The following is a 13,482-nucleotide window of genomic DNA, read 5'->3' on the forward strand; positions in this document are numbered from 1 at the left end:
GAAGCTGTTAAAATTTCATTTGTGGATATGGACCTTCCATTCAGCAAATCAGAAGCTAAGCGTTTGGTGAGGCTAGGAATTAGGGGATTATGGTAAGACTTGTGGGATAATGGGAGACACTTACAGAAAACATAAAGCATACAACTGTTGGATTGATGGGAGAAGAGAGTAAACAAGAAGAGAAGGAATAATATTGACTCGACTTAAACATACTATGCTTAATTATTCCTTATTGGAGAACATCACTCTGGGTGTGTCATCGTTATGAAACCGTTGAACATATTTTACGATGTGAAGCATATAAGGTTGAAAGAAAGGAAATGCAGGCTGCACCACTAGCTTTGTGGTTGATAGTTTTCATTTTAAAAATTACTAAGTTATGGAAGAGATTTTAATGTAATTCACAATATTGTCTTTCATTATTTACAATTTAGTGTTTTGGGGGTAATATTTAGCGTTCATTTGATAAAGGACTCCAGTCCAATAGGTGGCGGTAAAGGGGCACTTGAGTCGATAACGGAGAAGCAGTAATGGAGGGTGCAATGTCTGAGTTGTACTTGTCGCAGTACCCCGGACCGTGGAAACGATTTGACTTTGGCTTCCCGAGTTACTGGATGTTGTTGCTCCCTCATCTTCTGCTGCAGCGGGAACCACTTTGTGTGTTTTGTGCCGAAGGTAGGCCGCCGCCACTAGGGGATTCATTGTAGTGAACAAACAGCAGCTGTTGTGTTTCAGCGCTCGGGAATTTTTCCAAATAGGGTCAACTGTTGTTCCAGGAAAACACGGTGCAGCTTCCTGCGATTATTGCAGGGAGTGCAGTCAGCTTCAATGCTTGTGGGGCGAAGTAAACACACACACACATCCAGTCCCGTTGTTGGATGTGCCTTCCCCTTTTGTTCCTTTGTGTGTTTGGTGCGGAATGGGGAATAATTGAAGTAAACACGTCACATTTTCTGTTTAAGCACTGGGATGTGGTCACCAAATTGGCGAGTAACACACAAAATTTCCGCTTTGTGTGCCTGGTGCCGAAGGTAATCTGCCGGCACTGGAGATAATTGTTGTAAATAAACGACATAATTTGGAGGAGGAGGGAGGCGGGAGGCGGGGACGGTGTTGGAGTTGTTTACGTTTGGTCGGTCGGGGCTCGATCAGGGGATTTCACAACTGATGCTCCCTATTGAGAGTGTATAATGTGAGGCGGGCCATGAACGTTTGAACCCATCCCGCCCGCACTGTTGGTGTCTCCTAATGATCAACACATCCTATTTCCATATGGACCCAACCCCACCCCCGAAGAGTCCGCTATCGCGCAGTTGCTCTCCCTTCTTCCCCGCCTATCAGACACGCACTCAACCCACGGTCGCTTTTTCAACAGATTGCTGTCCTATCCCAGACTCTCGTCATTGTCTCCACCCGCCCTTCCCTGCATGGCCCCATCTGCCCACAAACCCTGTCACACCTGGCTGCAGCGATCGTTTACCAGCTCATGAAACCACTTTATAACTGGTAATTTCCCCTTTACACCCTCAGTCTTGACAGAGGGCCACAACCAGTGTAAGTCATTGTGATACGTACGGTAACAAAATTTAACAGACAGCTGCATGGAGAGGAAAGTTTAGAAGATGGTGGACTAGCTCGGATGAGGCATTTAGTTCGGTGTGAACTAGTTGTACTGAGGGGCCTACTAACCCTAATGCGAGGGCCCTAAAGAACATGGAAAGAAAGCTGGAAAAAAAGGCCATGAAATGTCCTTGGAAAGTAGGATTAAGAAAAATCCAAAGGTTTTTTTTATACGTATTAAAATCAAGAGGCTAGTTAGTGACAGTAGAACTACTCGAGGAAATCTGCAGATACTGGAAATTCAAATAACACACACAAAATGCTGGTGGAACACAGCAGGCCAGGCAGCATCTATAGTGAGAAGCGCTGTCGACGTTTCGGGCCGAGACCCTTCGTCAGGACTAACCGAAAGGAAGGATAGTAAGAGATTTGAAAGTAGGAGGGGGAGGGGGAAATGCGAAATGATAGGAGAAGACCGGAGGGGGTGGGATGAAGCTAAGAGCTGGAAAGGTGATTGGCAAAAGTGATACAGAGCTGGAGAAGGGAAAGGATCATGGGACGGGAGGCCTCAGGAGAAAGAAAGGGGGGAGCACCAGAGGGAGATGGAGAACAGGCAAACAACTAAATATGTCAGGGATGGGGTAAGAAGGGGAGGAGGGGCATTAACGAAAGTTAGAGAAGTCAATGTTCATGCCATCAGGTTGGAGGCTACCCAGCCGGTATATAAGGTGTTGTTCCTCCAACCTGAGTTTGGATTCATTTTGACAGTAGATGAGGCCATGGATAGACATATCAGAATGGGAATGGGATGTGGAATTAAAATGTGTGGCCACTGGGAGATCCTGCTTTCTCTGGCGGACCGAGCGTATGTGTTCAGTGAAATGGTCTCCCAGTCTGCGTCGAGTCTCACCAATATATAAAAGACCACACCAGGAGCACCGGACGCAGTATACCGCACCAGCCGACTCAGGTGAGGTGTCGTCTCACCTGGAAGGACTGTCTGGGGCCCTGAATGGTGGTGAGGGAGGAAGTGTAAGGGCAGGGGTAGCACTTGTTCGCTTACAAGGATAAGCGGAACTACTCGAGGACAAAGGAAGGAGCCTGAGGAGCCTCCCACCCCCCATCCTCATCACATTCTACAGGGGTTGTATTGAGAGCATCCTGAGCAGCTGCATCACTGTCTGGTTCAGAAATTGCACCATCTGGGACCGCAAGACCCTGCAACGAATAGTGAGGTCAGCTGAGAAGATCATCGGGGTGTCTCTTCCCACCATTATCGACATTTACACTGCACGCTGCATCCGCAAAGCAAACAGCATTTTGAAGGACCCCACGCACCGCTCATATAAACTCTTCTCCCTCCTGACATCTGGGAAAAGGCACTGAAGCATTGGGGCTCTCACGACCAGACTATGTAACAGTGTCTTCCCCCAAGCTATCAAACTCCTCAATACCCAGAGCCTGGACTGACACCAACTTACTGCCCTCTACTGTGCCTATTGTCTTGTTTATGTTTGTGTGTTGCTTTTACGTAGTTCAGTGTAGTGTAGCCACCCGCACGGCTCCTCACTCGCCCCGACCGACCGACCGCCCCCGGCACCCGCGCGGCTCCTCGCCCCGACCGACCGACCCTGCCACCCGCGCGGCTCCTCGCCCCGACCGACCGACCGACCCCGCCACCCGCGCGGCTCCTCGCCCCGACCGACCCTGCCACCCGCGCGGCTCCTCGCCCCGACCGACCGACCCCGCCACCCGCGCGGCTCCTCGCCCCGACCGACCCCGCCACCCGCGCGGCTCCTCGCCCCGACCGACCCTGCCACCCGCGCGGCTCCTCGCCCCGACCGACCGACCCCGCCACCCGCGCGGCTCCTCGCCCCGACCGACCGACCCTGCCACCCGCGCGGCTCCTCGCCCCGACCGACCCTGCCACCCGCGCGGCTCCTCGCTCCGACCGACCGACCCTGCCACCCGCGCGGCTCCTCGCCCCGACCGACCGACCCCGCCACCCGCGCGGCTCCTCGCCCCGACCGACCGACCCCGCCACCCGCGCGGCTCCTCGCCCCGACCGCCCCCGGCACCCGCGCGGCTCCTCGCCCCGACCGACCCTGCCACCCGCGCGGCTCCTCGCCCCGACCGACCGATCGCCCCTGCCACCCGCGCGGCTCCTCGCCCCGACCGACCGACCGACCGACCCCGGCACCCGCGCGGCTCCTCGCCCCGACCGACCGACCCTGCCACCCCGCGCGGCTCCTCGCCCCGACCGACCGCCCCCGGCACCCGCGCGGCTCCTCGCCCCGACCGACCGACCCCGGCACCCGCGCGGCTCCTCGCCCCGACCGACCCTGCCACCCGCGCGGCTCCTCGCCCCGACCGACCGACCGACCCCGGCACCCGCGCGGCTCCTCGCCCCGACCGACCGACACTGTTGGAGACTGCAGCTGGGCTCCATCTGTCTGCAGCTTGGTGTGGAGGGCAGTGTCCTGCCTGGCTGAGGCAATGAGAAGTGTAGACAGTGGCTTTAGAGGCGGGGCTGGTTTCTCCGATGCACTGAGTTGTGTCCACAGACTTCAGTTTCTTGTGATCACATGCAGAACAGCCCTCTACCAGACTGGATGCTTTCTATGGTGCATTGATAAAAATCGGTAAGTGTTGACAGGCGACCAGAGGAACTGGAGGAGATAGTGAGCTTTCTTGGCCATGAGGACTACATAGTTGTAACCAGGTGATTTTCACTCCTAAGGAACTTGAAGACCTCAACCCTCTCTAGTCCTTTGATGTAGACAGGAGATAGTGTGCCACCCCATATCCTGAAGTCAATGATCAGCTCGTTTGTTTTGCTGACATTGGGGAGCAGGTTGTTGTTATGACACCATGTTACTAAGCTCTCCATTTCCTTCATCTTTGAGATATGGCCCATAACAGTGGTATCATCTGATTATGGAGTTGGGGCAGAATCGGGCCACACGGTCTTGAATGTACTGGGAGTAGAGCAGGAGGCTGAGGACACAATCTTCTGGAGAACAGTGTTTAGAATAATCACAGTGGAGGTGTTGCTGCTTTCCCAGGGTGGGGAGTTTGGTGTTCTTTGCTTGGAGTTATAGTTTTGAATTCAGATTCCCTCAGAATTACTTCCTTTCACTTTAAACCCATACACTATTGTTTATGCCTGCTTTGCGAGTCCAGTGGGGAAGTTGGAAGACCAACGTCTATGTGTCCACTGGAGGCTGAAGGCCTGGGGGCAGCCTGTCTGTGGGTTGGGGACCTGTGTGTGTGAATGGGCGGGAGGGAGGGAAGGGACTAGTTTCTTTCCCTTGGTGATTTGATTTGCTGAACAGCGTGGGCATGCTTTGTTGGTGTCGCAATGTGCGGTGACATTTGTGGGCTGCCCCAGCACAGCTTGGATTGTGTTGTTACCGCAAACAGCACATTTCACTGTATGTTTTGATACACGTGTGATAAATAAATGAATCTAAGATACCCACTACGGGAAAAAGATCTTGAATATCAATATCTTCACGGAAAACAAACCCAGCCTTCCTATCTCTCCACATATATAAAGTTCTCCAATCGAGGCAACATCCTGATGAATCTCCTCTGCAATGCCAACTAGCACATTCATATCCTGATTATAGTGTTGCAACCAGAATTACGATACAGCAGTGTTTTATAGAGTTATAATGTAAACTTCCGTATTCCAACTTCCATGTTCTGTGGGCAACCAAAGAAGGTAAGTACGACATAAGCTATCCTCAGCACGAATCCATCAATTCTGATACTGTCAGGAGACGATGGACTTGAACCCCACGTAACTATTCATCAACACTTTAAGTGCCCTGACATTTACTGTATATGCTGTGCCCCATTTGACTTCCCAAAATGAATCACCTCACAATTGTTGGGATTAAATTCTACTTGCTGTCGCTCTGTCCGATTGATTTATATCCTGCTGTCCCTTGGACATCCTTCTTTATTATCCACAACACCAAATCTTTTTGTGTCATTCATAAACACACTACCGTAATCTTGCCCCCTGCATTCACATTCAAGTTGTTACTATGTACCATAAACTGCAAGGGCTCCAGCCTTTAATGCTCCTGAGAAAACAGTCCAAGTTGGTTCAACCACTCATCTAGCTACGTGCATACTTTGATAACAAGCTGAACCTTTGAACTCTCTGAATTCTATATTATAGGAGAGGAGTGAAGGCTTTGGAAGGGGTGTATATGGGATTTACTAGACAGTTCCAAGTAGATTATTGCTGAGTCGGGAGAGACTGGAAGAACAGAGGATGGTAACTTGGTGCAGATTTGGCAGAGTTGTTTACATCACCGAGGGCTGACTCTGAATCTTTAAGTTCTTTCAGGATGAAGTAAAGCAGTCATGAGTAGCTTTGGCTGTAACACAAAATGGTGTGACCTTTGCATCTTTCAAACAGTTTAGCTTGGATTGTGTTGTTATAAAGTTATATAAATTCTAAAAATATTTTGTCTATAATATGAAGTTTATATACTGCAAACTGCACTCACATCTTGGACAATGTCTCCCATCCACTCCATAATATACTGGTTAGGTACAGGAGTATATTCAGCCAGAGACTCATTCCACTGAGATGTAACACTGAGCGTCATAGGAAGTCATTCCTGCCTGTGGCCATCAAACTTTACAACTCCTCCCTTGGAGTGTCAAGACACCCTGAGATGATAGGCTGGTCCTGGATTTATTTCCACTTGGCATAATTTACTTATTATCATTTAATTATTTCTGGTTTTATTTTGTTATATTTCTACTCTATTCTTGGTTGGTGGAACTGTAATGAAACCCGATTTCCCTCGGGTTTAATAAAGTATGTCTGTCTGTCTGTCTCACGTAGCCAGTGTGTCACTTCACAGTGCTTTTCCCAGTAATGTACACTTGCTGTAGCCTTTCATTTGCTTTTTCTTTTTAAAGTTTCATGACTGTCACCAGTTTAAATGATTACATTTTCTCTTCTTGCCCTAATCAGACAAAGAAGAATTGGTCGGAGCCCTTGGTTCATCAGTTTTACTGGATCCTAAAGTCAGAGTTGATCTCAACAAAAGTGAAATTCTTTGGATATTCGTCGCCAGCCACAGAAGCCCTCTCACCATTTTACATCACATCCCAAATTACGCGAGGTGGGCGGAGCCCAGTGAACAGTTCAAGTCCCGTTTGCAGTTTAATCCATCTAACGGCTCTCTGATAGTGAACAGATTAGATGCCGGTGACGAGGGAGCTTACAGCTTCACTGTGGATAGACAAAAGCTGAAAATAATCCAATTGCTTCTCTTTGGTGAGTATTGCACTTGTTTGTGATGACGCAATGTATCGTTCACAACAGGATATATGGTTGTTTCTGAGTTGCTTCGCCTGGCAGAATGTCAGCCACTGTAGCTGTGATATACCCTACCATCCCATGGAATAGACTGCTCAGGTTCATTAATGACTGTTCCCTGTGGTACTGGTGAGATGACAGAAGGAGTGCTGTCTATCATACCCAAGGATTGGGATTTCCTTGTGACAGAGTAAGGCACTGTTACAGTGTGTAAGGAAGTGGAGGGTCAGAATCAGGAGTGAAGTCGGAAGGGGACAGACGTTTGTCTTTACCAATCAACTGGACTCTGAGATCTCACATTTGTTCTTCAGTCACACTTCATCTACTTGTGCATAAGGAAAACAGCATCATCAAATTTTCTGAAGTCTGAACGAAGAATTGCCATTTTTGTACACAATTGACTTGCAGTTACAGATATTGACCATTTGTAAACTCTGTATGTTCAGATTCCTTACTTGCAAGATCAATCACTATTCACAATGGAAATTTTAAAAGTTAATAGAAGCTTCAAGCTAACAACCAGTGCTGCATTGGAGTTAGTAAAATAATTGTCCCCTCGTTTCATCTCCTGATATACCTTTATCCGGCCCCCAGCTGTACAAAGGCTCTTCAAAGTCCTCTCTTGCCTGGGTTGCCTGCACACTGTCCATAAAATCTCCTTGCCTAGATATTACCTTAACCCTTACCTTGCTGCAATTTCCACATATTGAAGGTAAAAAGAGGGAGGCATGGAAGATTTGAGATAAGTTTGGGAAAATGGAGCACAAAATGATGATTGGAGTGTTTTCAATCCTCCGTTCTAAATGCATGCCACCAATTCCACTCCCTTATAGAGCAATGTCTTAGAATAAACCTTTCCATTTGACATAGTGACTTTCATTGTTGAAATACAGGTTGGAATTTTGGGAAGGCGCCCAGGTATTAAGGTTGGTATCTCTGCATTATATTTTAGAAATCCACGCACTCTAACTCTTTAGTAGCACTTGTGGAAATATATCTGTTACCTGAAGTCTTTATGAATTTATCACTTTTGCCAACTGGAATATGACAAAATGGAACCTGTGTGATCCCAGAGTGCTTTGCTTGTTTGAATTTTTTTTAGTTTGCAAGTCGGATGCATTTTTAAAGCAGGGTGTATATTTGTGGTAGGTAATGTTTTGAAAACAAGAGAAAAATGGGACACAGCTGTTGTGGGGGTGAGGGGAGAGAAGCTTCAAAAAGACAAATGGACTCATTTAAAATGGATGGAGATGAGGAAGGAATGCAATTATGGGATGAACAACCTCAAAGGCATGAAGTGATGAATTACTGAACTCTGCAAATGTATAAAAATCTTCTGTTTTGAGCCCTTTTTGCCCGAAGCACAGCAACTTCTAGAATTAGGCCATTTGGCGCTTTGAGTCTGCACCACCATTCAATCATGGCTGATCATTTTTTCCCCTCCTCAGCCCCCCTCCATGGCATTCTCCCTGTAATCTTTGATGCCATGTCCTATCAAGAACCTGTCAACCTCTGCCTTAAATACACCCAACGTTCTGGCCTCCATAGCTGCACGTGGCAACAATTCCACAAATTTAACAACCTCTGGTTAAATAAATTTCTCCGCATCTCTGTTTTAAATGGACGCCCCTCTATCCTGAGCCTGTGCCCTCTTGTCCTAGATATCCTCCCTTGCCCCATGGGAAACGTCCTTTCTACATCTACTCTGTCTAGGCCTTTCAACATTTGAAAGGTTTCAAAGAGATCACCCCTCATCCTGAATACTGAATTCCAGCGAGTACAGACCCAGAGCCATCAAACTTACCTCATATAACCCTTTCATTCCCAGAACCATCCTTGTGAACCTCGCCTGAACCCTCTCCAATGCCAGCACATCTTTTCTAAGATGCGGAGCCCAAAACTGTTCACAATACTCAATGTGAGGCCTCACCAGTGCCTTATAAAGCCTCAGCATCACATCCCTGCTCTTGTATTCTAGACCTCCTGAAATGAATGTTAACATTGCATTTGCCTTCCTCACCACCAACTCGACCTGCAAGTTAACCTTTAGGGTGTTCTGCACAAGGACTCCTAAGTCCCTTTGCATCTCAGATGCTTGGATTTTCTCCACGTTTAGAAAATAGTCCGCACATTTATTTCTACTACCAAAGTGCATGACCATGCATTTTCTCAGCAGGCCAGGCAGCATCTATGGAAGAAAGTAGATTTTCCAACATTGTATTTTATTTGCCACTTTCTTGCCCATTCTCCTGTTCTGTCTAAGTCATTCTGCAACCTACCTGTTTCCTCAACACTACCTGCCACTCCACCAAACTTCGCTTAATGTGCAAACTTGGGAAAAAAACCTATTCCATCATCTAAATCATAAATGTACAGCATACCAACCCCTGTGGAACACTACTACTCACTGGCAGCCTTCCAGATAAGGATCCTTTTATTCCCACTCTCTGCCTCCTACCAATTAGCCAATGCTCTAACCATGCCAGTAACTTTCCTGTGATACCATTGGCACTTAACTTTGTAAGCAGCCTCACATGTGGCACCTTGTCAAAGGCCTTCTGAAAGTCCAAATATACAACATCCACTGCATCCCCCCTTATCTATCCCACTTGTAATCTTCTCAAAGAATTCCGTTTGTCATGGAAGATTTGCCCATCAGGAAACCATACTGTCTTTGTACTATTTTGCCCTGTGTCACTCCATAACCTCATCCTTAACAATTGACTCCAGCGTCTTCCCAACCACTGAGGTCAGGCTAACTGGTCTATAATTTCTTTTCTACGGCCTCCCTCCTTTCTTAATGAGTGCAGTGACTTTTGCAGTTTTCCAGTCCTCTGGCACCATGCCAGGGTCCAATGATATTTGAAAGTTATTACTAATGTCTCCACAATTTCTACCACCACCTCTTGCAGAACCCTAGGGTGCAATTCATCTGGTCCAGGTGACTTATATACACTTATGTCTCTCAGCTATTTGAATACCTTCTCTGTAATATTAACTGCACTCACTTCTCTTCCCTCACACCCTTCAACATCTGGCACATTGTTAGTGTCTTCCACAGTGAAGACTGATGAAAAATACTCATTTAGTTAATCTGCCATCTCCTTGTCCCGTTATTATTTCTCAAGCTACATTTTCTAGTGGTCCCATATCTGCTGTAATCACTCTTTAATTTCTCATTGTTATTTATTAATTGATATTAATAAAATATTTGTAAATATCAATCAAATTCTATTAATAAAATAATATTACTTAGTTTTTTTTATTCTAACTGAATATTTTGGCAATGGTTTAACCGTTAGGAACAAGAGATTTTCTGACATGGTGTAAAGTGTGGGTGGTTTGCACTTTTTAATTGTGTAAAGAGTGGACGCATGTGAGTTCACAAAAGTGGGAGTGAGGGCAAAGGCTGTTCTGTGTTTGCTCAATCGATACTGGGAGGAAGTTTGAATTAATCTTGTGCTTCAGTTCAGCAGGTGATCAAGTGAAATATTTCACTCCGGAGTAAATTTGCTTTTGTGTTTTACAATATGTTAATGTGTCAGGGCCCCATGCAGCAGCTCCCCCCCACCCTTGTTCTTTGTAAAATGTGTGAAAGCTTTTCACAGTGAGAATTAACTGTTTATTTAGTTTTGCAGTTACTTGTAGAGTTCTGAAGGAAGAACAGTAAAAAGATGGATTTTTTTGTTCTGTCTGTGCATTCTGGTTGGTGTTTCTTTATTTGCTTTCCACGTAATTGATTTTGCAGAAACCCGGGTTCCGGACTGGTGATGTGGAATTCAGGTTAAGGAATTGGAAATACGTACATCTGTGTTTTGGATGTGAGTTGCCCTCATTTCAGAGGGAAATGGACATTTGGGAAATTGATCTTTGATAGACAGTTAAATTGAAAATCTGAAATTAACAATTTTGGAAAGATTGGATTATTTTGGGCGCAACCCTAAAAGTTGCTTTACTAACAGGACTGCTTTCTTTTATAGAGCATAAGTGACACTACTCAAGACTTTTGACATTGATTTTGCATTTGAGATTCCTTGGAAAATAGTTTTGATGCAATCAGTATTTTGTCATGTAAATTGCAAATGGAAGAAGGTAAGTTTTTGGGTGTTCTATTGTAATGCAGTATGTGGATGGCCTCCTGTTGACCTCCCCAAGCAAGGAAACTTGGGAACAGTACTGTCTCTACCTTTTACATAAGCTAGCAAAGAAAGGTCATAAAGTATCAAAGTAGAAACTACAGATCGTACAACCAGAAGTGACTTATCTGGGACATGCCCTATACCAGGATACAAGGTCAATGGTCAATTGAAGTAATAGTCAAAGCACCGCTACCATTAACTCAGAGGGAAATGGAGCACTTCCTGGGGATGGCCAAGTATTGTAGAGAATGGATTTTAGATTATGCCTCTATTGTAAGGCCCCTCCAGAATATATTTCTTCCCAGACAATCAGATCTGTTATGCTGGATCCCGTAAGCTGAGCAGGGATTTGAATATATAAAAGAAGCGATAATATTTGCCCCAGCTTTCGGCATCTCAGACTATAGTAAGGAATTTCACTTTTTCGTTCACAATACGAATGATTTTGCTCAGTCCATTTTGACTCAGGACCACGAGGAAAGACAAAGGCAGATTGCTTATTTCCGTACTCAGTTAGACCCAATAACCAGAGGTCTACTGGGTTGTCTTCCAGCACAGCACATGACTCCCAATCACCTCACTCGTGTCCATGTCTCACATTCAGTGGAAGCGTTACTGACTCACTGTGCACACAACACCCTACCCCCACTAGACAAACTAAGTTATTCACAAATCCGAATGTTAGAATTACTCACTGTGTAACTCTTAACCCGGTCACTCTTCTCCCCACTGCTGTGAAACTGTTACGTGAGAAGTAGTAAAACCCCGTGTGGACCTTACTGATACTCCTATTGTTAATGCCGATTAAATTTTCTTTGTTGATGCTCGGCTTTTCGTAACAATGTGGGAAAACCATGGGCAGGATATGCAATTGTTTCCCTCACCCATGTTGTGTAGGCAGCAGCCTACTTAACCATATAACAATTACAGCACAGAAACAGGCCATCTCGGCCCTTCCAGTCCATGCCAATGCCTATACTCACCTAGTCCCAGTGGCCTGCACTCTGCCCATAACCCTCCATTCCTTTCCTGTCCATATACCTATCCAACTTTACTTTAAATGACAATACTGAACCTGCCTCTACCACTTCTACTGGAAGCTCATTCCACACAGCTACCACTCTCTGAGTAAAGAAACTCCCCCTCGTGCTACACTTAAACTTTTGCCCCTTAACTCTCAAATCATGTCCTCTTGTTCGAATCTCCCCTACAGTCAATGGAAAAAGCCTATCATGCCAACTCGATCTATCCCCCTCATTATTTTAAATACCTCTATCAAGTCCCCCCTCAACCTTCTATGCTCCAAAGAATAAAGACCTAACTTGTTCAGCCTTTCCCTGTAACTTAGGTGCTGAAACCCAGGTAACGTTCTAGTAAATCTTCTCTGTACTCTTTCTATTTTGTTGATATCTTTCCTATAATTCGGTGACCAGAACTGTACACAATACTCCAAATTCGGCCTTACCAATGCCTTGTACAATTTTAACATTACATCCCAACTCCTGTACTCAATGCTCTGATTTATAAAGGCCAGCATACCAAAAGCTTTCTTCACCACCCTATCCACATGAGATTCCACCTTCAGGGAACTATGCACCATTATTCCTAGATCACTCTGTTCTACTGCATTCTTCAACGCCCTACAATTTACCATGTATGTCCTAATTGGATTATTCCTACCAAAATGTAGCACCTCACATTTATCAGCATTAAACTCCATCTGCCATCATTCAGCCCACTCTTCTAACTGGCCTAAATCTCTCTGCAAGCTTTGAAACATCCACTGCTTTACCCTCGTCAATTTTCCTTGTAACCCCTGCAAAAAATTCAATAAGATTTGTCAAACATGACCTTCCATGCACAAATCCATGCTGACTATTCCTAATCAGACCCTGTCTATCCAGATAATTATATATACCATCTCTAAGAATACTTTCCATTAATTTACCCACCACTGATGTCAAACTGACAGGCCTATAATTGCTAGGTTTACTCTTAGAACCCTTTTTAAACAATGGAACCACATGAGCAATACGCCAATCCTCCGGCACCATCCCCATTTCTAATGACATTTGAAATATTTCTGTCAGAGCCCCTGCTATTTCTACACCAACTTCCTTCAAGGTCCTAGGGAATATCCTGTCAGGATCTGGAGATTTATCCACTTTTATATTCCTTAAAAGTGCTAGTACTTCCTCCTCTTTAATTATCATAGTTTCCATAACTTCCCTACTTGTTTCCCTTACCTTACACAATTCAATATCCTTCTCTTTAGCGAATACTGAAGAAAAGAAATTGTTCAAAATCTCCCCCATCTCTTTCGGCTTCACACATAGCTGTCCACTCTGATTCTCTAAGGGACCAATTTTATCCCTCACTATCCTTTTGCTATTAATATAACTGTAGAAACCCTTTGGATTTATTTTCACCTTA

At 45.6% G+C, this 13,482-nt stretch overlaps 1 protein-coding gene across 6 annotated transcripts in view; it reads left to right on the top strand.

Moving 5' to 3' along the window:
* Positions 1-499: 499 nt before the first annotated feature.
* LOC140718757 (HEPACAM family member 2-like) overlaps positions 500-13,482 on the top strand; it is a 63,772-nt gene continuing 50,789 nt past the window's right edge. For all 6 annotated transcript variants that reach the window (XM_073032871.1, XM_073032887.1, XM_073032879.1 and 3 more), the window contains exons 1-2: positions 500-675; positions 6,563-6,868. In XM_073032871.1, coding sequence (XP_072888972.1) covers positions 531-675; positions 6,563-6,868 — 451 coding nt within the window. In that variant the 5' untranslated portion in view covers positions 500-530. The remainder of the gene's footprint in view (positions 676-6,562; positions 6,869-13,482) is intronic.

Source organism: Hemitrygon akajei, chromosome 2 (assembly GCF_048418815.1).
Source record: "Hemitrygon akajei chromosome 2, sHemAka1.3, whole genome shotgun sequence".
NCBI classification, from domain to species: Eukaryota; Metazoa; Chordata; class Chondrichthyes; order Myliobatiformes; family Dasyatidae; genus Hemitrygon; species Hemitrygon akajei.